Genomic DNA, 26169 nt, shown 5'->3' with positions numbered 1-26169 from the left:
AATGATGAAGAGAACACACGGCTTTGTCTTCCTGAAAGTGGTTAGAAAATGAAATGGATCATCCTAGATGTCACTTATTCCTCCCACATAACCATTCAGTTTCTTGCCTCTCTTCCATTCCCACCAATTCTACTCCAATTCATGCCTTCCTCATTTCTTGCCTGGGGTATTAAAATAGCTTTGTAAATAATATGCCTATTTCTAGGCTTTCCATCTTTCAGTGAAGCCTCTACATTGCTAGGAAATATTCTATCATGTGAAATTCATCAACAGTAACACAAATATAACCTTCCTTAGTGTATGCTGCTCAGAATCCCTATATTACCCTCCTCTGGTCTACACTCCACCACTTCCCATTATGTTCTAGTTCCTGGGACACTGGATAGAGTCCAGTCCAGATTCTGCTGCTCTCTCACTTCTGATTGGGTTTAACCATAGGAAACACCAACAGAGGATTAAAGGCAGGTGAGGGATTTATTCCTTCAACTCCCGCCCGGTAGGATTGCTGCAAGCTGGTTTTATCTCTATAAATATCCTTCTCTGGCCTTGGTTTCTTCTTATAACCATGTCCTCCTCTTGTCCCCTCAGTCCAAGGGGTGACAACAGGGCCTGCTGTCACTAATCCAGGAACTTCACAAACACTAGTGACTTCCCTACCCTTACCTACATGTTTGAAAATGGTTTTCGTATTACACGGCCCTGGCATTAATGCCTTATATACATAAGACCAAAAAGTAGCATTTAACTCGTAAGTGGATAAAAGATTGAACACAAGAAATGAATTTTTTAACAGACTTTTTTAAGTGACCACAATTGAAAAACGGGTTCTTTGGCTCAGACAAGATCTTTTCTCACCAGATCCCCATCATGTTTTTTTTTTTTTTTTTCCATCCAATATACTCTAGAATGTGCTCCTATTTAGCTCTTCAATACATTTGTAGTCTAATCTAATCTACAGATATAATACATTTCTATCTGCTTTCTTGACTGGCTGCATGATTTAGTTGGATTTTAAGATATATCTGCCTTAGTCTGTTTTGTTTGCCTTAAAGGATGAGCCCTGATATGAATGGTCAGGCCAGGAGCCTCACAGGTGTGTGCTCCCCGAAGTCTCCAAATGAAGCATACCATTGGAAGGGAAGTAGAAATTCAGAGACCAGGGGTTCACAGGTGAGTTAAGTAAGGGAAGGTTTCATGGAGTGACTGGGCTATAGATTGAACTTATGACAACAGCCAAGCAGAAAAGAATGAGGGAGGCATCTTTCCTGGAGTCATCTTGCTTTGAGAGATCCTTATAGGTGAAGTCAGAGTCATAATTCCTACCTTACTGAGTCCAGTGCTTGGGACCCAAGACACTCTTTTTTAGAAGGAACCTTAACATTAAGTTCATCCAATTGTCCTCCCTTCAAAAGAATACTGGATAGTGGAAACACCTAAGACAAGATAAAAAAATTTTATAATAATTAAAAAGTATATCCTTTCTTTAATCCCCGATTCATGTCCAGTTGTATTTTTAGATTTTGAAATTTTTTAAATTTTTTTTCAGTATTCCAAGATTCATTGTTTATAAAAGACCAACTAATTTTGTTTTATTAATTGAAATATGCACTTCTCAGATGTTATTGCAAGTTTATTATCTCATGCTAGTTATTACTATGGCTACAAGTCACATAGGGTGTGATGTTATTACAAGTTTTATTTACTAATGCAATTATTACTTTGTTTAACTTTTTAAGCCATAAAATAGAATTTACTACAATTCTATTGTAATTTTTTCTGTCCTTGAAATGCAGTAACTGAGTTATAATAGCAAGTAACTATAAACATTTCAATGTCCATCTTGGAACATAGAAATTGTTTTAATTCTATCCAGAGAATACCTGTGGGTTTTAAACAATAGAAAAATTAATGAAATATAATCTTTCACCTACCTAGGAAATGTGTTACAAAGCATGTATAGTTCAATAATTTTATGATGCTTGGCTCCTGTATGTGATATCCTGAGAAGTAGTCATCTGGAAGTGGCTTGTACAACTCTAATGGCAGAAATTCTATGCTTTCTTGAGGCACCCATTTTCAATTTCTGGACCTCTGACTCTAAGAGTATTTCTCCTTTCCTTAAGTCAATATCTGTAAACAACCCACATCAGACAAGCACTATTCCTCTTCAGTGTCTTAGGCTTCCAATTTTATGAACTTAATATTTCTATTAATATTAAAGTTTTCTAAAGTTGCTCTTTCATTTTATTACTTTGTCAAAAAGCACATTATTAACATCCTACTATGTACCAGACACTTTTCTAGATGTGTTGTCCATACTAAATAGTAAGAATACTCATAACCCATGATACATTAGGCTTCCTAACGAGAAGACATAATTAATCAAATAATCTCCAATATACATGTGGAATGCTATGTTGATGTATGCTATGAAGAAAAGATATATAACCCAGTTCTTATTCGAGAAAGCTTCACAAAGGAAATAAAATTTAGTCTCCTAATCTGAGTCTGCCTCAAATGCTTCAGACAACTCTTGTGTAACTCACTTCCTATGATTGTCACCCTCTTTATGTGGCCTGGAAAATAAGAGATCAGAGATTGAATTCAGACTGCTTGGGTTCAAAATCTGGCCTGATTGCAGTTACTTGTTGGTTGTCTTATTCCCCCCTGTTCTCAGCTTGCTAATATAAAATGCAGATGATAATTCTTACTTCATAAGGTTGTCAGGGAATTAAGAAAAATCATGGAAAACATCATAAAACAGTTTCTATAATTTAAGAAGCATGTGTTATAATACAGATATTTCTCATATTTTTGCAGATCTCAGACTTCACTGGTCTGTGTACTTGCCTGTCAGAGGAAGAAACTTCATTTAGTTCCTCAAGTTGAAAGACATATTGGCTTCTCTTGAGTCTGTAATCCAAGGGTGAAGGCACTGTGATTTCATCCACTTTTAAATTAAGATCTTCAGAGATATCCCAGACCACTTCTCATGTAACTGGGTTTGGTGGACTCTCACCAGATCTGAGATAGAATCGCTCCTCCATGACCCCAATCCCATCAATATGTGGATGTCATTGTGTTCCCCTCATTAATCTCCTTTGGGACAGAGAAACAATAGTGGTATTTGAATTCCTCACATACAATAGGAATGAACATGTTCTGTACCGCCACTAAGAGACAGCAAAGATGAAGAAAAATGTATATCTTATTTGAGTAAAAGGAAGAATTTCTTTTAGGCTGTTCAGTAAGACAGTCATCTGGTTTTGCCCCGGAAAAGACAATAGAAGTTGGAGATACTGAAACAGAGATTCCTGGTTTGGTGGGCTTCTAAGTTTCCTGCATGTGAAATTACTGGAAAGAATTCAAGAATTTGATTGAAATTTGGGGGATAGCTGTACTTGGACCCTGGTGATGTTGGAAATCAGATGAGTTTGCTGATCCCCTAGGCTTTCTGGGGGCACTGTGAGGATTTTAGGTACACAAGCACAAGATTACTTTCTAATTGATAGATGATAAATAGATCATAGATAGATAGATGACAGATAGATAGATGATAGATGATAGAGAGATGGATGATAGATTCACTCCTGCCAAGGTGATATGAGTGAGTACAAAATGCAGTTATTTTGTCAAGAAATTCTGAATTCATCATTGATTTAAGAAAAGCTGTTCCCAGAAATTTATCTGACTGGCTTGCCTTGAGCCCACAAAGAAAACAGCAAGAGACTAAAATCTCTAACTGCAACATAAAGGACTGAAGCACAAAGAAAGATGGAGCTACTGATGATACATTTGATAGGCAATTAGGCTATGCCAACACCTGAGGAAGGAAAGGAACTGTACCTCTCATAATGGAGTCAGGGGACAATCTGATAGGACCTCCAAAGTGACCAAGGACATCAATAACTTTGTATGATGGTCTTCCTTCTGTATTTTCCCCTACTGCTCCTACTGACTTTACAGAATTATCCTCAACCTTATGATTTTTGTCCATTTCATCCATTTAACACTCACCCCAGCCTTGGTGGTTAACCATACTGGAAAAATCTTCATCCAGCACAAGTAATATAGCTCCTAAATGTGTGATTTGGTCTTACTTATCTCCACCTTCTGAAGGCTTATTTGATCCAGGGAGGCTATGGTGTGGCTCAGAGCACCAAAGGTCCTAGCTGTTAAAAGGAGTGGTGAATTTGCAAATAAGATCCCTGGGGAGACTGGCACATAGAGCCAGTCATATCAAAGTCTTCTCATAAAGGCTGGATATTTTTTAAGGCAGGAGAAATGTCATCACTATCCTATAGTAAGTTAATATCTAACCAGCTCTCAAACAAACAAACAAGCAAACAACAACAACAACAGCAAAAAACATGAAGCTATACTGTGTCAAATGGTTGGGGAGGGAAAGTTAGGAAGAAAGGAGGTGACACAGGATGAGGATAGACTGGGGAGAGATACACCTTGAGTTAGATTTTGCATGGCTTCCTTTTCAATTCCTTCCTAATTCAATACCACATATTACCTGCCCTCAAGAAAACAATCACTCTGCTTCATCTGAATTTCTCCACACTGACCTTGAGCTGGAGTCTTTATTTCCCTTTAACAGTTTATGACTTTGTTAGGGTAATTATTTGTCTTTTCTCCTTCTTCTAATTAGGTAAGAAGATAAGCTACTGATTCAAAGATCCAACATTCTTCTCCTATAACACACTGAGGTAATGACATGGTGGCCCTTTAAATTGTTCCTCTTTATTCCCCTCCGCTCAGGCCAAGTATCTAAGTACCTACAGAAGGAAGGTGCAAAAGTATATGTGGAAATGGTTGGGTTAGGAGAGACTCTTACAAATTACAATAGCATTTCCTCCCAGGACTGGATTGTCATCTGGAACTACCCAAGACTAGCATATATCTGAGCCATGGGGAGATAGATTTCTAAGGAAGAGTGGACAAAGTGGACTCAGATTCACTTCAACTGTACTCACCAGGTAGATCTCATAGAACTGTAAACATCTTAGTGATCCCTCCCCTGCCTCCCTCATTCCCACCCTAAACATCTGACTCATTGGTATTGAACTATAAGTACATATTCAGAGCACAATTATATTTAAAATTTCTCTGTGACTCCTTTCATGCAAGTTGGTGTGTAAATTAGTTCAAGATATTTAGAAAGTAATTCAGAAGTATAAAGAAACTTATACATAATCTAGTGCAACTCATAGAGTTTATACTCTATATTAGAGTTGATATTCTATATTTATATAAACTCTATAATATAGAGTTTATAACCTATAGAAAATAAAACAAATTAAAATGAAAGAGATATAGATTTGAATTCCAGGTCTGACATTTACTAGCTGAGAAATTTTGAATAGATTGCAAAGGGCAGAGGAGCTCTAGGAGGCCATGGACAGAGGCATGGATACTGAGGCAGCAAGGGCATTTCATTAATTGGTAGTGTGACAGTCATGGCTCTGGACCGGTTGGGATCTCTAGGCACCAGTGATGGCGGCCTGAGGGTCTTCAAGAATGACGGGAAGTTACCCAGTCATGGGGGGAAGGGGGGCTATGTTACTGGGAAGTGGACAGTCCCAATGTCCAAGGAAAGCTAGTGAGATCCACGTGTACACACACCAGTGGTGAGGAAATTTTTTTTCAAGAAACTAAATTTAGTAAAGGTAGGTAAGCCAGTGCATAGCATTTAAAACTTAATCTACTCCCCTCATTGTACCTTTCCCAAGCTTTTTTAAGGTTAGTGATTGAGAATGTGGATTTTGAGACTGGATCGTATGGGTTAAGTCCCACCTCCTCCATTTATTAGCTGTGTGAACTTGGGCAAAGTAATACCTTCTCTGAGCCTCAGTTTTTCATCTACAAAATGGGGATGTTATCATAATATTATTACATTAATTATATTATATTAATAATAAGATAATAGCACTTGATACAGAGGCTCCTTAGCAGAATTAAATCGCATGACGTGCGTGGTGCTCTGTCTGGGACCAGGCAAGGCCTGGGAGGTTCTAGATCACTGAGATGCCATAACTCCACATATTGAAAGTTGGCAGGACCAAACAGCACATAGAGCCAGAAAACTGCCCAAGCCACTCTCACAGCCCAGGGAAGCAGCTACTTGCTGGGGGACCTTAGGGCCTGAGGGAGGCAAAAACCCAACAACCCCAAAACAAAACCATAAAAAAGAGTACAAAAATAAATAGAGAAATGTGATATGATTGCCACGAATTATAAAACGTGGGTGCATATACACCAGCTTGCACAGAGAAGTCCCAATTTGTTTCTGTTGTCTAAGTGAAATTATGTTTCCCTATCATTATCGGGTTACTGTGGTCTCTTTATAACTAAAAAGACATTCTTAGTTCAGCAATGCTAAATTTAAAATAACATGAGTCAGCGTATTTACAGTTTTTACTCCATAGCTGCAGACATAGAGTGAGCAGTCAGATTTAGAAATAAATGACTGGAACAGCACAGTGAAGTATGTGGGGTTGTCGGTGTAGGTGTGTTGCAAAAAGAAGATGGTGAAAGGAGAGAAATGATTTGTATTCAACAGTAATTCTAAGAATGAATCATAAAATTAATGCTGGTAAAGAGGAGAGAAAAAGGAGCAGAATGGGGAAATGTGAGAAGGTAATAAGATCAACTCATTATAAATGCATTGAAAAAGTAGAGAGATTATTGAACTGAGATTCACGAGAGTGAAAATAGAAGGTAATGGGTCAGGAACCGAATGCCTAAAATTTAGATTATTAATAATTTGCGTGAATTTGTGGAAACACAAATTCTATGGTGTTTATCAGGAATGAAGTAGTTGAGGTAGGATGGTCAAGATCTTTAGAGAAAAATTCAGAGTACTGAGAGTCAGGTTCTTCCAATTATTTATTATGGCATAACAAACTCCCCCCAAAGTAGTGGTTTCATACAATTTACTATTATTTCATGATTCTGTAGATCCCCCGGGATCACACATGCAGTAGTTTGGGGTCTCTCCTCCTCCCTCTTTCTCTCCTGAGGCTGCAATCAGATTGTGGATGGAGCTGCAGGTAATTCTAAGCAACTGATGCAGTTCATTCCAGCTGATAACTAGTAGCACAGCCAGGCTGTTAAGCACATGAACTCTCCATGCAGTCTGGGATGCTCACAGGATGGTGGCTGTGTTCTGGGGAGAGTGTCCAAAAAGCAAATATCTACCCAAAGGCACCACTGAAGAAGATGTAAGGGTTCTTATAATCCACCCTTGGATATCCTGAAATGTCACATCTATCACATCCGTTTTTTCAAAGTCATCACTAAGACCAGCCAAGGTAAGAGGGGAGTGGAATTACACAGCACCTCTTGGAGAAATAGCAGGATTTCTACTGCACAAAGGTATATAGGATGCGTTGTATGGTTTTGGCCATCTTTGGAAAATAAAACCAGCAACAGTGCACCCTAGGCCATAATAACACAGATCTCCTTTTACATACAAAACCAGTCACAAAACAAAACAAAAATAAAAACAAAACACGTTCACCTCTTCCCTAAGATTCCCAAGGTCTCATTCCTATTATGCAACTAGTTCAAAATCCAGGATCTCAACCTCTTTAGCAGGGCATTTGTGAATAGGGCTCCTTCAGTTCAGTTCCTTGTATGCAGATCCCTGAACACAGTTCCTTTCAGTCTGAAGACCTGTGAAGTCAAGAAATAAGAAAAAATCTGCCATCTACACAGCCAACACACTCTGGTGATGCTGAGATAGAGAGCTGCAATTGACCCTCCTATGTAAAATATTGGGAGAGTCACATTACAGTCACTAGACCATTATAGTTTCTAAAAATCCAGGAGGAGGTTAATACTACTGCTTTCTTAACAAGGACCCAATCCTACTCCTACTCCCAGGGAATGATTTTTTCCATAGCTTTTGTTTAACCAGTGGGCAATTGGCTTTATACTCTCTGTCATCTTTGCTGCTCATTAAGTAGAAAAGCATGGGAGATGAAATATAGTACTATGGCTCTCCTTAGAGACTACCACACAAAGTTATTAATGGGTCATCTCTGTGTTCATTAAAATCATCATGAGAAGAATTTTCTCTGCCAGAAGTGAAATCCTTCAAAGATTATAATAAGAGATATAATTGATAATATATTTTGATGATATGATATTTACAGTTATGGAATTAAGATGGATCACTAATACTAAGCAAGAGGCAATTATGGGGAGCATGAAAGACAGCTATGTTACTTCCAAGCCTAGGAAATTACTAGAAGAACTAAGTTTATGGGTATTTCAAAGGACCAGGACTTTTCAGATTTGGAAGGATCCAAAATTTCTTAGGTGTCAGAATCACCTAGAGAGCTGTTAAAGAACACAGAGGTCCATTGAAGAAGGATAGAACCTGGGACTTTGCATTTCTACCAAATCCCCCAGGTGATTTTGGTACTCATCTATGTTTGAGAACCATGCTTTTCAATGATTAATCTTCCTGGATGATTCGTAAGGATGGTAATCATTTGCTGTTAGCTTTACCAACTTTCATCTGGAAAGTCTCCAACAAAGATAGCTCAAATTGTTAGACCTTTAGTTATCTCTTTTAACCAGTTAATTAAGAATAATATTCTATTTTTTTTCTTCCACATTATATACAATCAATATTTTATCCCGTAAGTCTTGGAAATCTATCTCAAAATGAGATAGAAATTTCTGTCTGATCTATGTTTTCAAGCAGACATAGCTCCTTCAACTTTTTTTGTTGCCTTTCTTGACATCTACCTCCTTACTTTATCTTTCGGATTCCTCCAGCACATGGAGGACTTTTAGGATTTCATATGTGTTTAAATCCCCCTTATACATATTTTAGCTGTAAAAAATGAAATTCATTCTGAAGTCAATGTAGTTACCTGTTTCCTTTCCCAAGCTCTCAGTCTCATGTCACTGGTTCCCTTTAGGGAAGAGGAGTAGGATGATTTTTTCCCGAATCTGCTTGGTCTTCACCCCATAGATGATTGGATTGAGTGCAGGAGGGATGGCTACATAGAGGTTGGCAGCCAGTATATGGAAGGAGTGCGGAATATCGTGACCAAAACGATGGGTGAGAACAGAGAACAGGGCTGGTGTGTAGAATATAAGAATGACACAAGCATGGGAACCACACGTGTTGAGAGCTTTCTGGCGGGCATCTTGGGATGGAAGGTCAAAGATGGCACGAAGGATGAGAGTGTAGGAGATGCCAATCAGGATCAGGTCTGATGTAACAGTCAGTATAGGTACAGCAAAGCCATACCAGATGTTGATGGAGATGTCTGCACAGGCGAGTTGGGCAACACCTATGTGCTCACAGTATGTGTGTGGTATGATGAGACTTTGGCAAAAAGGGAGTCGCTTTAATAGGAACACACACGGGAAGATGATAGAAAAGCTCCTGCCAACAATAGCCATTACAATCTTAGTAATACTCTGACGGGTGAGAATGGTGGTATATCTTAGGGGGAAGCAAATAGCAACATAGCGATCAAATGCCATAGCCAGCAGAATGGCAGAATCCATGGCAAAACTGTAGTGGAGAAAGAACATCTGAGTAAGACAGGCAGGAAAGGTGATTTTCTGAGGACCTAGCCAGAAGATGCTGAATGTTTTGGGTACACAAGTATTAGACAGGATGATATCTGTGGCAGCCAGCATGGAGAGGAAAAAGAACATGGGCTCATGAAGGCTGCGCTCCATGGAAATAAGGTAGAGAAGGACACTGTTGCCTGCAAGGCCCAAAAGGTAAATAATAAAGAAGAGAATCCCAATCCAGACGTGGAACTCCTCCAGCCCTGGGATTCCCAGCAGGATGAAGGGGCCCAGATTGAAGCTGCTCAAGTTGAATGAGGCCACCATGGTCTTGGACTGGATACGTCTCATAGACTGAAAATAAAAATATCAATGGCTTATTGTTACAGTGATCGACAGATAACCATCTAAGCCTTCTTCAATATTATCCCCCACTTTCAGCTCTGTAAAGTGATAAACTATCAATTGTCTCTTCTCTTTACTAATCAATACCTGACAAAGTTTTCATTATAATTTTAAGTCATAATAGAAATGATATAAAAATATTTTTATTCCCAGAGACACAAATCACATAACTCCTGTCCTATAATTTTAGACCAGCCCAGTTACCAGCAGCCCAGGAGGTTTTCTAGGAAAATAGGTGCCCAAAATACAGTTAGGTGGAGAGACAATGACTAGTTAGGGATTTGGAACAAAGCTCACTGTAAAGTCCCAGCCCTGGTGAACTGGAATAACAACTGTGGGGGGTCAAGGGGTTAAAAAAAGACATGCCCCATGTCTAACACCCAAGTAGACCATGCAGTCTCTTTTCTTTCTCTCTCTTTCTCCACAACAGAACATCTGCCCTGGCTCTTGTCAGTATTGTAACAAAGTTCACCAACATAACGAGGAGACAATTATTCCCCTCTAAAAGCTAAAGTTCAGGTGATTTACTCTGCCTTCAGATATTCTCAGGTTGGAAAATTTCTAAGAAAAGACACCCACCAAGAACTCACTATGTCAGATTGGTCTCAAGGAAAGAACAGAACCCTCCTCCCCTCACAGAAGATATCTCAGCAGGGGGAGCCCAGTCTCTGGATAAAGTTATACCACAGCATTCCTTCCCCAGGCTAATCTATATAACGACTCACTCTTGTGAGACTTCATTGAAACAGTTGCGTCCTTCCTCCAAAATTCTTCTATTTGTGACGTGATACGCAAATCTTTTTCTCCAACTTCAGTAGTCTCTCATTTTTCTTTCTACTTGGTCTTGAATATTGATACTCTATAGTGCTCTGTCTATGTCTGCTGCTTCCTAGGTCAACAACCTCCACCTGGGTGATATCCCCAAATGCCATGACTTTGTGATTCCTATGTTTAAGATTCTGATGTTTGTAGTTTTGAAGCTATTCCTCTCTACTCGGGTTGAAACTAGCTACCCCATGCCTGCCATCTTCGAAATCCCACAGGTGTATCCAGTTCAGCATGTTCCAAACTACCCTACTTCTCTTTCCATTGCTCCAAATCTGTTTCTCTTATAATATTTCCCAACTCAGCAAATGATAGTATAGCACGGTTTCTCAATTTGGATACCTCGAAATTATCTCAGTTCGATTCTTTCACACACAGTCATCTCACTCATCTTCCAAACAAGCTCATGCGATAGGGGCTCATTCCCTAAGTATCTTTGTCTTACATCCTCGTATTTCTATGCTTGCATTGACTGCTCTCTCCCCCATGCTATCATCTCCCATCAAGACCTCTGCATTCTAACTCAGATGCACCAATTTGCCTTAAGCAATTAAAGGCAGATGTGATGTAAAGTCTATTCCAACTAGAAAGAAGAGAAAAATGGAAAGACTATAATTTCAGATAGGAAGAAATGGCAAGGCTGGCAGTCAGCAACAGAAAATATCCTCGGTGCTCAAACCTAGGTGGAGTCCATTTCATTAAAAATAGAGTTACAGCAGAGGCCAACGTATAGAAAAGCCTCAGCTAGGTTTCAGATCCAGAATTTTGGTTCCCTATTTACTGCCACAAAATCATGTATAGGCCACCTTGCCCACATCCCATCTCCCCTACCACATATACACCCAGATAATATCGAAAGGAAGAAAGAAGGACAAAATGGAAATTGGAGGGACAGACCGTTGCAGAGAAAAAATAATAAAACAGGAAGCAATAAATTCCATGGCAAAAGCAACACAATTAAGGATTAATCCAAGTGGAAAATATGGAATTCCATAAACATTTATTCAAAGTATTCTTACAGATTACTAAAACAAAGCCCTTTGATGTGGAACGTTGTCAATGGATGTGAATAATGAAGTCATATAAGAAGAAATTCTAATATATAATACATACGTAGGATATTCTCAGTCTCATAAGTAATTACACTCAATAAAACATGAATGATGAGCATGCTATTTATCAATTAAGAAAGACTGAAAAAGACCAATGGTTTTATTGATCATATCCATCCTGTGAAGGGTCTGAGGAAGAAAGTTGTTGCAACTATTTTAGAAGGGTTTGTTGTGTAACATTCTTAGACAGTAATTTGCCAATGTGTATAAAAACATAAAATGCACATACCCCCAGAAGTTCCAAATATAGGAATGCTTCCAAATACACAGTTATTAAAAAAAAAAAAAAAAAAAAGACACAAAGCTATTCACAGCAGGGACACCTGGGTAGCTCAGTGAGTTAAGCATCTGCCTTTGGCTCAGGTCATGATCTGGGGTCCTGGGATCAAGCCCTGTGTCGGGCTCCCTGCTCACTGGGAAGTCTGCTTCTCGCTCTGCCCCCCCACCCTGCTCCTTCTGCCCCTGCTGGTGTGTTCTCTCTCATGCATGCACGGGCGCTCTTTCTCTCTCTCAAATAAATAATAAAATCTCTTTAAAAAGATATTCATAGCAGCAAGATATATAATATGAAATTTGATTGAAATTAGTATGAAAAATACAAATTGAAATGCTGGCACCAGTTTAATTTTTAATATGGGAATGATTTTATCATTTACAGTATGTTCATACAGTGGAAGAGTATATAGCTTTGAAAAAGAATGAGGTAATGCTATGTGTATAGCAATCAAAAGATGACAAAATAGTGCTGGCTCCTACAGCACCCATACTGAAATTGGAATGATACAGAGAAGGTTACCTGGTAATAAAAATAAAGGGTAACATAATTTCAGAATAGTTTCTAAAAGTAAAAACTATGTAAAGAAAATGTTTTAAATGATTATAAAAAGAGGGATTATGCCATTTATGAGTTAAAATACAATGGCATGATTAACTTGAATATATGTACTAAATGCATAAACACATAAAACAAATTAAACACATGAATAAATTATATAGTATACAGCTGGCTCAAGAATAAATATGCCAAAGAGCAGAATCTGTGGCCCTAAAATTGGCTATAATTTTTATAATACTATATGCAATTGGATGAATAAGGATCAGTAAGAAAATACTGGATAATCCCACAAGTAGCTTGAAAATTATTTGTTATTTATTAACAATAAATTATGGACCCACGATTCACACCAAGGAAAATAAAATTCCTCAGGAATCAAAAAGATACATGTAAATTAATAAAACCACTAGCTTATACTAGGAAGGTATACACCTCGGAGCGCCTGGGTGCTCAGTGGGTTAAAAGCCTGTGCCTTTGGCTCAGGTCATGATCCTAGGATCCTGGGATGGAGCCCCACATTGGGCTCTCCGCTCAGCAGGCAGCCTGCTTCCTCCTCTCTCTCTGCCTGCTTCTCTGTCTACTTGTGATCTCTGTCTGTCAAATAAACAAATAAAATCTTAAAAAAAAAAAACAATGAAGTGTATACACCTGAAATGTGTATGAGACTGAGGTTTTTAAGAAACTTATTTAGGTGAATAAATAACCAGCAAATATCAAATGAGACAGAAAGACAAAAAGGTAGATACCGACTAGAAAATGTCTCCAAGGACTCACTAAGGAGCAAAACTTCAAAAAGTAATAAAAGCTGCTTTAAGATGCAAAATGTTAGTCTTAAACACATTATCAACTGAATAAGTAATAATATAAGTATATTAAATATCCACAATTGGAAATCAATTACTTGAAAAAGAAAAGAGTAAAAAATACAATCAGTAGAGTTAAGTCTTTAAAGCCACAGTCTGAACTACATAAACAGAATGATTAAAATGCAGATAAGGGGCTCCTGGGTGGCTCAGTGGGTTAAAGCCTCTGCCTTCAGCTCAGGTCATGATCCCAGGGTCCTGGAATCAAGCCCCTCATGGGGCTCTCTGCTCAGCAGGGAGCCTGCTTGCCCCTCTCTCTCTGTCTGCTTCTCTGCCTACCTGGGATGTCTGTCTGTCAAATAAACAAATAAAATCTTTTTAAAAAAGTTTTTAGAAATCCAGATTAAAAAGACAAAAAAATTCTAATGACAAGGCAGATACATTTTTAACAATAATGGTATTTTGAAATCAATTCTCATGCTCTAACAAAATGTAATGACATTCAGGAAAATATACATTAACAAACGTGATTGATGAGAATCATAAAACCTAAATAAACCAATTTATGTAAAATTAAAAGTTTGTCAGAGATTTATCTCCCTCCATATGGTCCCCAAACTAGACAATTTTATCAAGTATGGCTTATATATAAAAAGCAGGTAACTCATGTAGGATACAATTGATTTCTGAGCATGTAAGAAGCCTGAAAATATTCTAAGTTTATTTTAAGCTACTAAAACTATTTTGTGAAATCTAAATATATTTGTTTATTCGAACACTATTTATAAGACCTAATAAGAACTCAGACGGAATAGGAACTCATTCTGTAAACAAAGAACCGAGTGTAATTACTCTAGTGAGGTAGAAAATGACAGCCTAAGTTAATGTAACAGAAGAGCTTAAGGGACTTCAGAAAGTTGAGAAGACAGTATCGGTAGGACTTGCCAGTTGATAGAGAGGTGATAGAGGAGTAGTAAAGGTATGGAAACATCAGTGAACTCTTCCATCTCTAAGAACTTGAAGTCAAGTTTGTCTTATTTTATTTTGTTTTGTCCATACCTTGACTTTATGTCTCTTTTTTGTGCTAAATGTGTCTATGTGCATATCTTTCTTCTGCCCTTGTAGGGAAAAGAATATCCGTGGTTGGTTCGTGGGTCAAGAAAGGACTATTTTAAGACCCATTCCAAAAAACAACTGTTCGACTTCATTTTGTATTTGTGTCTGGCTATGGTGTATAGGGTGGGTGTGGATATCTTGGTGTTTGCCCACATCATCCCAAAGAACAACAGGACACTCATTCACAAATGCATCCACATATGTAAACCCATGCTTACACATACAAGATAATCTAAAAAAAACTCTGAGATAGAATATGAAATTTCAGTCTCCATGTAACTGGCCCCAGTCTGAAATGGTCAATTCTATATAATTCATGACCACTAATGTTTGTTTGTTTGTTTGTTTATACATCCATAGCATTTCTGATCTTTAGAAAAATCATAGAAACATCTAGGAATATAAGTGGGAGGGGCTCAGAATTAACGTCCTAATAGACACCTCTCTTTCACACCATTCTCTTTGCATGAGTGTCAGCTCTATAATCTATCTGTAGAATTCAGATCTTGTCCTTTCTTCTTTCTTGGAGCCCCTTCTTTCCCCACCCCCCTCTTTCCTCTTCACCAGCTTCTTTCCTCATCGGCTGCACTCCATTACTCCCTAATAGGTCTGTATGCGCACCAAGGGCTTATACCTTGCAGATCCTGGTCCCGGAACTGCTTTGCAAAGGCAAGGTGATGATCAGAGTGTGCAGGAACACAGCAGGTAAAAAAAAGACCAAAGAACAAAAGACGCAGTTCCAGGATTAGTAAGGACAGACAAAAGGACATAAGGGATAGACATAAGATCATGCTCACATTAGGGAAGACCAACACAGAGCCTGGAAGAGTAGAGTGCAAATGTATTTCCCTTGGCATCCCCAGGGATCAAAGACAGGTTCGAACAGAAGGTTGTGAACCCAGAGGACCTATAGGCCTCAGGTCCCAAGGCTTCAAGTCAGTGTGGGACATGAACAAGGATTCAACCAAATTAACACTTTCCCAGTTTAGAAACTTACACCTCAGCTCATATTAGTGGTGGATTAGAAAGTTTGGAATCCGTGATGTTAGAATACCTGAATCTCAGTGGGGTCTGGATCTAGCTTTATCAGTAATTTGATAAAGAAAGTCTGGGAAGAGTCATTCTACCATGTGTCAGCCCAGTTAGAGAACTCCTAAAATTTCATGTGCAGAGACTGTTTCATTCTCTAAATCCCTGACTGAGGTTACTTCATCGTGGAAAATCAATAAATGTCTATTGGATTGAAGAACATCAGCTTCTAGCCTTATGGAACAAAACCCTGAGATATTTCTGCCTGGGGTTGCATCTCTCCAGGTGTGAAGAGGCCTGTCCTCTCAGATACTCACTTCAATGTTCAGTCTTGCTTGATAGTTCTGTCCATCTTCCCTCAGTGGAGAATCATCATTAACTTAGTATTTAGTCCATTTTTCAGGCTACAGGCTGCTAATCTATGTGTTTAGGACAAATGTCTAACACAAAGCACACACAAATCTGAAAATCATAGCAAGCCAGCCAGGTAAGTCTCATCCTTCCAACAGAACCCTACGTACGACCTCCCATCAGATCCACAAGAACGGCTACTTTCAATGCCTAGTGACTAACCATGTGGAATGTTTCCTGTTCTGCTCATCCCTTCCTTTGTGCTCTAACAAAGTACTTTCACTGTTCCGGAAATCAGTTTCTGCATCTCTAAAAAGGGAAAAATAAGTTAGAAATGTTTACATTAAAGAAAGGCTCTGAAGAATAAGTGGAGAAACAGCTATCACCTCCTTGTGGAGAAAATAAGTCTTTTTCCACGACTCTCTTTAATTTTCTCTCTGATTATGCAGAGTTACAAATCCAGGTAGATGCTCACCAAACAAAAAGGATTTTATTCATTCATTAAAACTCTTTCATTTCATCAAAAACTAATGATGTACTGTATGGTGACTAACATAATATAAACAAACAAACAAACAAAGAAATAAATCTTTTAAAAGACCTCATTCCTTTCAACTCTTTTATTCAGCAAACATTTACTGAATGCCTATTACAAACCAGGAGCTTGTAAATGATAGGAATGCAATGGTAAACAAAGTAGGCATGAGTCTGGTCTTTGATGATATATAATGGAGAAACAGACACTAAACAATCAAGTATACAACCAATCATCTTATTAAAGTTGTGCTAAGTCCTACAATGAAAGGCCCATTGTGCAATGAGAATGTATAGGAGCGATGCTAATCTAATATACAGGACTGAAAAAGGAATATAGGAGGGAATTTTTAGTTGAACCTAAACAGGAACTGCCGGGCATAGAATAAAGAGAAAGCACAGGTAGAAGAGACAAGGAGAAATGTGATACATTGGAGAAGCTGAAAGTAGGCAACTATGGTGGCGTAAGCCTTAATTCATCAATAGTAGTATCAGCCTATCTTGTGCAGTCCTTATCTCTAACTTCCCCAAAATACAAGGCTAATTTCGTTAAGATTCATTAAGAGTCCTTTTTTTCAACGGAGTATGTAAGAGACACAGTAGAGTTTAGAACAAGTTGAGTTTAGGATAAACAAGACAATGGCTGCAATAATATACGTTGGAATCTAAACTGGATAAAGAAGGAAGAAAAGAAAAGTTAAGGATAATGACATCAAGAAGGGGTTTCTAATACAGTTTGAATATCAATGAAATCTTTATTGAGAACACATGGTGTGTCAGATATTTTCATATAAAAGGGCATAAGAAGATGCCTAGGACTAAGTTTCTGCCTTCAAGGAGCTCATCATGTAGGTGTGATAGACAAATAAATAGGCAAATAAGTATGATGGTTTGTAATTGTGGCTTGGATAAAGATGTGCATCTTCTAAATTCCCCAAGGGCTTACAGACATAAAAGAAAATGTCAACACACATGCAGATCCCCCCCCCACACAGAGGATCTTACCACCTTATACCAACTTTACTATTTACTTCTTATTCCCAAGTAATTTAAATTTATGACCTCTTTTTCAGCGGAGAGTGTAGGAAATGGGCACTTTTTTATCCTGAGTTTCTTAAGAGGCACATAGATGGTTCCTACCCAGCTTTACTTAATACACACTCTACTCACACCAACTTGTTGTTGTTGTTGTTGCTGTTGTTTTAAAGAACCAGACACTGAGTATGACACACACAAAGAACATCTCTTCTGAAATTACGTGCTCAAAGAGTCAGGGATGTGAAAATTAAGTGAAAAAACATAAATGAAGTGTAAATAAATATAAATTGAATGTAAAGCTCTGATTTTTACGGAAGATCGTTCTTTTCATAAGATTTTTCCATTCCTTACATTGATCCTAAGGACAATGGAATTATTGAGGAGATGCGAGGTGCAAAGTGACACAATCATATGAATTCTAAAATGACCACTCTAGCTTTTATAGAGAGAGTGGATTGAATGGAGCAGGGTTGGAACTCCTTTATAAAGACGACTCTGAAGTACTCTCAGAGGGACAGATCATAGAAAAGGAGAGAGGCAAGCTCTATGGTCATGATAAAAGTGAGAATCTCATGTATATATCTACTGATGTGACTTATAAGCATCTTGAAATAAAATATTTAACCCAAATATTGACTTCATTTTGCTAGATCATGACATAGGATAAATCAAGGACAAGCCACAGTTTTCTGGCTTGGGAATTCATTTGGTGGTAGTGCCATCATTCACCATAGAAGAACACTGAAAAGGAAGAGCACTTTTTGTGGAGGAAGTTAGTGAGTTTCTAGGTCAGTTTGGAAAAATTAAGTGGGAGGTGTTTGTAAGTCATTCAAGTGAGTGGATATTCATGAAGCAATTGGATAAAGAATTCTGGATCAGACAGACCTGGTTTGGGATCCTAAATCTACTAATTGTCTTTCTGTAATCTTTGTAAATCTCCATTTCCTCATCTGTTAAATAAATTAACTAATATTATGCTATCATGATTATTTTTATTTTCTAAAGATGTTATTTATCCATTTGAGAGAGAGTGAGTGAGAGAAAGCATGAGGGGGAGAAGGTCAGAGGGAGAAGCAGACTTCCCATGGAGCTCAAAGCAGAAAGTTTGGTAGTTGAGAGCATTGACAGCTACTAAAAGAAGGAATACAGGAACTTTTGTCTTTAACTCAGGAACTGAGAAATACAGGGGTGAGCTGTATATTGGGAAATACCTAGCCTTCAAATATCTCAAAATTAGCAGGAAAAATATAAGCCTGAGTATTAGTGCTCTTGTGTACCCATCATCACCTTCTTCATTCAGGTGGTGAGAAAACTGAACCAAGAAGAGCCTTGATTTTCTGAAAGTCTAGAAGATTTTCTCTCTTTTCCTCCCTTCCCATACTTTGATCATGGCTAGAACGCTAAAATGTCAGGATAATAGGAGTTACAGCTTTATTTTTATGTCTCCCGCCTTACATAAAATTTCACCTAATTGAATTTTACCTAAACAACTCCTTCAGTGACCCTCCCCACTCATTGTGTCTTCTTTAGAGAGAAGAGCAGAATAAATTTGTCCTGGATATGCTTGGTCTTCACTCCATAGACAACAGGATTTAGAGCAGGGGGGATGGCCACATAGACGTTGGCAAACAGGATGAGCACATGTCGAGGGACACTGTGCCCAAAGCGATGAGCAAGGATGGAGAAGGCGGCAGGTGTGTAAAACATGAGAATAACACAGACATGGGAACCACAGGTGCCGAGGGCCTTCTGGCGGGCACCCTGAGATGAGAGCTGAAAGACAGCACGAAGGATGAAGGTATAGGAAACAGCAATAAAAATCACATCCGAGAAGACAGTCATGAGAGGCACAGAAAATCCATACCAGATGTTGATGGAGATGTCAGCGGAGGAAAGCCGAGCAACACCTATGTGCTCACAGTATGTGTGTGGGATGATGCGTGTCCCGCAGAAGGGTAACCGTTTCAGCAGAAAAACATCTGGCAAGATGACACAGAAGCTCCTCACGATGATGCTCACCACAATCTTGATGACCACCTGCGGAGTCAGGATGGTGGTGTACCTCAAGGGGAAGCAGATGGCCACATAGCGATCAAATCCCATGGCCAACAGGATAGCTGAGTCCACTACAAAGCTGAAGTGGAGGAAAAACATCTGGGTGAGACAGCCAGAGAAGGTAATTTCCTGGGAGCCCAGCCAGAGGTTACTGAGTAGTTTGGGCACTGTGTCCGTGGACAGGATGAAGTCCGTGGTAGCCAGCATAGCGAGGAAGAAAAACATGGGCTCATGGAGGCTGTGCTCTACAGCAATGAGGTAGAGAAGGGTGCAGTTGCCCACAACACACAGAACATAGATGACACAAAAGGGAATCCCGATCCAGCTGTGGAACCTCTCCAGACCAGGCATTCCCACAAGGATGAAGGAACTGGGATTGTAACAGCTCAGATTATACATGGTCTCTTCAGTCTGGGACCGTCTGGCCTTGGAGCCCCGAAGTCAAATCAGCTGTCAGACTGGGCTGGGGCTGACCGTGGTGGGGGACAACAACTGTCACATTCGGGCTTCCTCTGTCCCCTGGATGTTGGCACCTATAGAACTGACTTGTTATTGTCCCTTTTCGATGCCAGTGGCCCCACTTTATTTCCTTTATACCTTTATGAATACACATTACAGGAGGGTTATTTTTGGAGGTAAGCAATTTCATATGATTAAACCTCAGTAACTATGTTCCTTTCTTAATGTAGATTATGTGGGATAGGCCCAGGCTCAGGAAAACAGAAAACATATTGTATGTAAGGAGAAGAGGTTTGTGTATTTCAGTAAGAGGGAGAGTGGGGGAGGGAGACAAGCAGGAAATATTACAATTATTACATGGGATGAGCTGCGAGTAATGGACTTTTATACAGCAAATACTATGTTTCCAACAATAGTTTTGATATAATAAACTGAAGGATTTCAGTAGAGTCGTAGAAAAGGTAATGAAGAGGGAAGGGAAAAGAAAGAACAGATTCCAGAGCTGTGGGTGATACAGGGGATTTGTTGCACAGGGATTGAAATACGGTTCAAACTAGGAGGGATGCTTCCCGGGATGCGAAAATGAGAGAAGGCATCAACCAGCAAGTGCATGGGGACAGGTAAGCAGCATTCTCCTGACTCGGGCAAAGGGCAGTGAGCTCAGAGGATGACTTATGGTCTCAGGGATGATTCCCTAAACCTTGGAGGATCTCTGTTCCCTAACTTAGTAGGGTACAGAGCTCTACCCACCAGTGAGTATGACAATGCCTCCATAACAGATACCAGCCAGGGTGATTGGCCTAGGGAAAGCCAAGCAGACCAGAGTCTCACCTCCTACCGATAAAGTTAAAAATAATAAAATAGTGCTGCCTGAATGTTTTCATGTCTGGTGTGCCAGTGCTTGGACCCCATCTTTGGACTAAACAGAACCTGCCTTTTGTATTTCCATTTTGTCTCCAGTGGATGATCTATTTTAAAGTATTTTTGGCAAAGGGGACCAGTAGCAGTGAAGCCGGGAGTACAGCATTGAGAGGCCTGGACACCTGGAGCCATCATCATCCCTTGGCCAGTTTGGAAGAGGTTTAGTTCTTACCCTCTCCAATACATTTACAAAGTCATTCCAAAAGCTTTGATGGAAAGGACGGGGGATTTGAGGATGGGTCCCAGCAGCTCTATATTATTGTGCTTGGCAGGAATCTGTAGGTGTGTGACAAGGAGGGAGGAATGGGATGAGCCATGTGGGGTTTTGTGATAACTCAGCCAGAATCCCAGTCAAAACTCTATATATCGAGGTTCTCTCATGTAGGGGATGATTCTGTCATGGCTGGAGTCCTTAATTAGCCAAAGTGAACAAGACATCAACCTGGGAGGAATGTAACTAGTTCTCACTGTCCAATAGCAGCCCCCTGCCCCCGCCCCAACCATGACTCATCCTCCACGCCCATAAGAACGAAAGCCCCAATTTCCACCTGCAGGTCTGATGCAGCCTAATAGCCTGTGAGCACTGAACTTATTAGAATAATGGAAACAACAGAGTCTTCCTGAAATTGTCCCTAAAAGGACGGCCACCTCAGCTCCTGCAGTATAAAAAGTAGGTAGACTGAGAAAGCCCCCAAATGTCAAATGTAGGCTAGATTGCAACTCAGTCTCCTGAAGCACAGACTCCCTGCCTCTGACAAGAAGCATGTTTGCTCAGGGTCCCAGGGAATACATTTAAAGGGGAAAAAATAAAGTACTGACCATTAAAACTACAAAGGAGGTCAACAGAAAACATACACACCAAGGTTTGCTGCTTCAGTCTGAATCTATTCTGACTTCGCTTCTTTTACCCAAAGAGCTCTTCTTTCCTTCGGGATATCCTGCCATATTCCTGGTCACATTCGTTGGCCTGCACGTGAAATCCGTCGTTTTCTGTGAGGAGCTGTCTTCTTATGGAATCACTGGTGTCAGCAGAACTCCTCTCTCCCAGAGTCATGTCCTCTAGCACAGAGACCCTACTTGGACACTGAGCAAACCCAAGGCTACACTGTTTGATAAAAATCAAAAGAACCAGTGTAGCATTTCTCTCTTCCCTAATTGGCTGTAGTTTTCAGCTCACCAAATTGTCTTCTATCTCTTGCTTTACAGGAGCAGTGGAAAATATCTGTTCAGAAGGAAACAAGTAAAATTTTAGGCTGGGACATGTTCCATAGAAGTGAGATCAAAGTTTTTATGCATTACCTTATATTCCCAGAAGATAGAACTCATGTTATGGGGGTACCACCATTTTTTTTTTTCCATCCCCAGAGAAGGGATGAGGTCAATCTATATTAACTCTTCTCCTTTGAGATGGAACATAGCTTGGTGGTTTCAGTTGCCTTTGGATATTGGATCCCTAGGAGATTCAGTCTAGACAATTTAGACACAGTCGGCTGAGACAGAATTCTCAGAGACCTGAGAATGTTCCTGTACATGTGATATTCTTTAATTAGTCTATTTGGTTAAAGGTGTACCAATATTGTATAAACACAATTAATGTTTTCTAGTCTCGACATTGAAAATTTCAACTTTTTTTCCAAAAATTTCTTGCTCAGGGGAGCCTGGATGGCTCAATTGGTTAAGCATCTGACTCTGGATTTGGGTTCAAGTCATGATATCAGGGTCGTGAGATGGAACCCCACGTGAGCTTGGAATTCTTTTCCTGTCCCACTGCCCTTCTCCCCCATCCAAAAAAAAAAAAAAATCTTAGCTGTTCTTTAGAGTTTTTATTTTGACTGCAGTGAATCGGTATAACAATATGGGAATACCTGATACCTTTATAATACCATATCTTTATATTATAAATATGATATACTGTGTTAGTACTGTAGTCTTTTAATTTCCCTAATAATGGGTTTAAGAACTAACTCAAAATGATATCTGTATACCCATGTTCATTGCAGGATTATTCATAACAGCCAAGATATGGAACAACGTGTGTGTGTGTGTGTGTGTGTGTGTGTGTGTGTGTGTGTGTGTGTGTGTGTGTTTAGTGGAATATTATTCAACCATGAAAAATAATGTAATCTTGCCATTTGTGACAACACAGATGGAATGCGAGGGCATCGTGAAATATGTCAGAAACTGTGAAATATGTCAGAGTAAGACAAGTATTATATGACCTAACTTATAAATACACAGAACAGACTCGTGGTTGCCAGAGGCAAGGAGTGAGGGGTGGACAAAATGGGTGAAGTGGTCAAAAGATACAAACTTCCAATTATGTAATAAATAAATCTTGGAGAAGTAAGGTATAGCAAGGTGACTGTAATTATAATTACTAACTAGACTTATTGTGGTGAATATTTGCAGTGCATACAAATATTGAATCATTGTGTTGTACACTTAAAACCGATACAATGTTATATGTCAATTATAACTCAGTTAAAAATACATATACTCTTTTCTTGTGGCATGCAGAATATTTTCTTCTTATAACTATTATAAAAAATCACCACAGATTCCATGGCTTAAAATGCCAAAATCATGTAATTATCTTACAGTTTTGTAGCTCACTTCAGTCTAGGTCTAACTGAGTTTATATCAAGGTGTTAGGAAGGCTGCTTCTTTTTTGGAAGCTCTAGAAAAGAAACTCTTTCCTTCCTTTTTCTGTCATCGAGAGTCCCCCTTCTTCCATCTTTAAAGAAAGCAATATTACTTCTGCCCTTCTTCTGTATCCAATTCTCCTCCGATTCTCGCCTTGAGCTTTCCTCTTCCACTTTTAAGAATCTCTATGATTACATTTGAGCCAGCTACATATTCTGAAATGATCTCCGTATTTTAAGGTCTACTGATGAGTTTCATCTGATAGTCATCTTAATCCCTCATGGCTATGTAACCTAACATAATCACAGAGGTTTAAGATGGGGACATCTACCACACAAAGCTTCAGAATTTGCAAATTATGTTCGTCAAACAAACTTACTGTTCCTGATTAATTTAGTATCTAGTTATATTGACAATAATAGATGCATTTAAACATCTCATTTTGTTTTGTTCATTTCTCCTTGCTTCTTAGTGAGTATTTTGCATATTGAGGGTATATTGTAGTGTGCATATATAATGCCTCTTTTCACAAGTCCTGGTGGTTTGCACCATGGTTCTGAGGGGGAGATTCCCTCTGATGTTTCTCTTTCTTTTTGACTTCTTTGATGTGCTCATTCTTCTAGTTACCTCGTCTGACTCTCCTAAGCACTCTGTCCTGAGCCGAAGCTTAGTGTGTTGTCTTCTGATCCTGATCAGCAATCATTTCATGGAGATCACTGACGGTCATTGGGACAGACGGAAGTTTTGCTTGGTTCGTTCGGGCAGAATGTGTCTCTACCTTGTCACATCCCTAAGTAAACCACTTCCTATAAATGTAGTTCTTTTTTTTTTTTTTTTTTTTTTTTTTTTTTAAATTTTTTATTTTAATAAACATATAATGTATTTTTATCCCCAGGGGTACAGGTCTGTGAATCATCTGGTTTACACATTTCACAGCACTCATCATAGCCCATACCCTCCCCAATGTCCATTTCCCCACCACCCTCTCCCGTCCCCCTTCCCCCCCGCAACCCTCAGTCTGTTTCTTGAGATTGAGTCTTTTATGGTTTGTCTCCCTCCCAATCCCATCTTTTCATTTTTTCTTTTCCTACCTCCCCCCAAACCCCCCCACCTTGCATCTCCCCTTCCTCATATCAAAGAGATCATATGATAGTTATATTTCTCCGATTGACTTATTTCGCTAAGCATGATACCCTCTAGTTCCATCCACGTCGTCGCAAATGGCAAGATTTCATGTCTTTTGATGGCTGCATAGTATTCCATTGTGTATATATACCACATCTTCTTTATCCATTCATCTGTTGATGGACATCTAGGCGCTTTCCACAGTTTGGCTATTGTGGACATTGCTGCTATAAACATTCGGGTGCACGTGCCCCTTCGGAGCACCACGTTTGTATCTTTAGGATATATACCCAGTAGTGCAATTGCTGGGTCGTAGGGTAGCTCTATTTTCAGTTTTTTGAGGAACCTCCACACTGTTTTCCAGAGTGGTTGCACCAGTTTGCATTCCCACCAACAGTGTAGGAGGGTTCCCCTCTCTCCGCATCCTCGCCAGCATCTGTCATTTCTTGACTTGTTAATTTTAGCCATTCTGACTGGTGTGAGGTGGTATCTCATTGTGGTTTTGATTTGTATTTCCCTGATGCCGAGTGATGTGGAGCATTTTTTCATGTGTCTGTTGGCCATCTGGATGTCTTCCTTGCAGAAATGTCTGTTCATGTCCTCTGCCCATTTCTTGACTGGATTATTTGTTCTTTGGGTATTGAGTTTGATAAGCTCTTTATAGATTTTGGATACGAGCCCTTTATCTGATATGTCGTTTGCAAATATCTTCTCCCATTCTGTCAGTTGTCTTTTGGTTTTGTTTACTGTTTCCTTTGCTGTGCAAAAGCTTTTAATCTTGATGAAATCCCAATAGTTCATTTTTGCCCTTGCTTCTGTTGCCTTTGGCGATGTTCCTAGGAAGAAGTTGCTGCGGTTGAGGTCAAAGAGGTTGCTGCCTGCATTGTCCTCAAGGATTTTGATAGATTCCTTTCGCACATTGAGGTCCTTCATCCACTTTGAGTCTATTTTCGTGTGTGGTGTAAGGAAATAGTCCAATTTCATTTTTCTGCATGTGGCTGTCCAATTTTCCCAGCACCATTTGTTGAAGAGGCTGTCTTTTTTCCATTGGATATTCTTTCCTGCTTTGTCGAAGATTAGTTGACCATAGAGTTGAGGGTCTATCTCTGGGCTCTCTATTCTGTTCCATTGATCTATATGTCTGTTTTTGTGCCAGTACCATACTGTCTTGATGATGACAGCTTTGTAATAGAGCTTGAAGTCTGGAATTGTGATGCCACCGAGTTTGGCTTTCTTTTTCAATATTCCTTTGGCTATTCGAGGTCTTTTCTGGTTCCATATAAATTTTAGGATTATTTGTTCTATTTCTTTAAAAAAAATGGATGGGATTTTGATAGGGATTGCATTAAATGTGTAGATTGCTTTAGGT

At 39.2% G+C, this 26169-nt stretch overlaps 2 protein-coding genes across 2 annotated transcripts; both read right to left on the bottom strand.

The window, feature by feature from the left end:
- Window positions 1-8925: 8925 nt before the first annotated feature.
- Window positions 8926-9876, bottom strand: LOC308350050 (olfactory receptor 52H1-like; the record flags this gene model as incomplete). The annotated part of the gene is made up of 1 exon (XM_080815051.1): window positions 8926-9876. The coding sequence occupies one exon, from the start codon at window positions 9874-9876 to the stop codon at window positions 8926-8928; it is 951 nt and encodes a 316-aa protein (XP_080671177.1).
- A 9233-nt stretch (window positions 9877-19109) lies between these two features.
- LOC308350106 (olfactory receptor 52H1-like) lies at window positions 19110-20051 on the bottom strand (the record flags this gene model as incomplete). The annotated part of the gene is made up of 1 exon (XM_080815110.1): window positions 19110-20051. The coding sequence occupies one exon, from the start codon at window positions 20049-20051 to the stop codon at window positions 19110-19112; it is 942 nt and encodes a 313-aa protein (XP_080671236.1).
- Window positions 20052-26169: the final 6118 nt, after the last annotated feature.

The sequence above is a fragment of the Martes martes genome (genome assembly GCF_963455335.1).
Source record: "Martes martes genome assembly, chromosome: 10".
Taxonomy (NCBI): Eukaryota; Metazoa; Chordata; class Mammalia; order Carnivora; family Mustelidae; genus Martes; species Martes martes.
The sequence above is the reverse complement of the archived record's forward strand: the minus strand, read 5'-3'. Positions and strand labels throughout refer to the sequence as shown.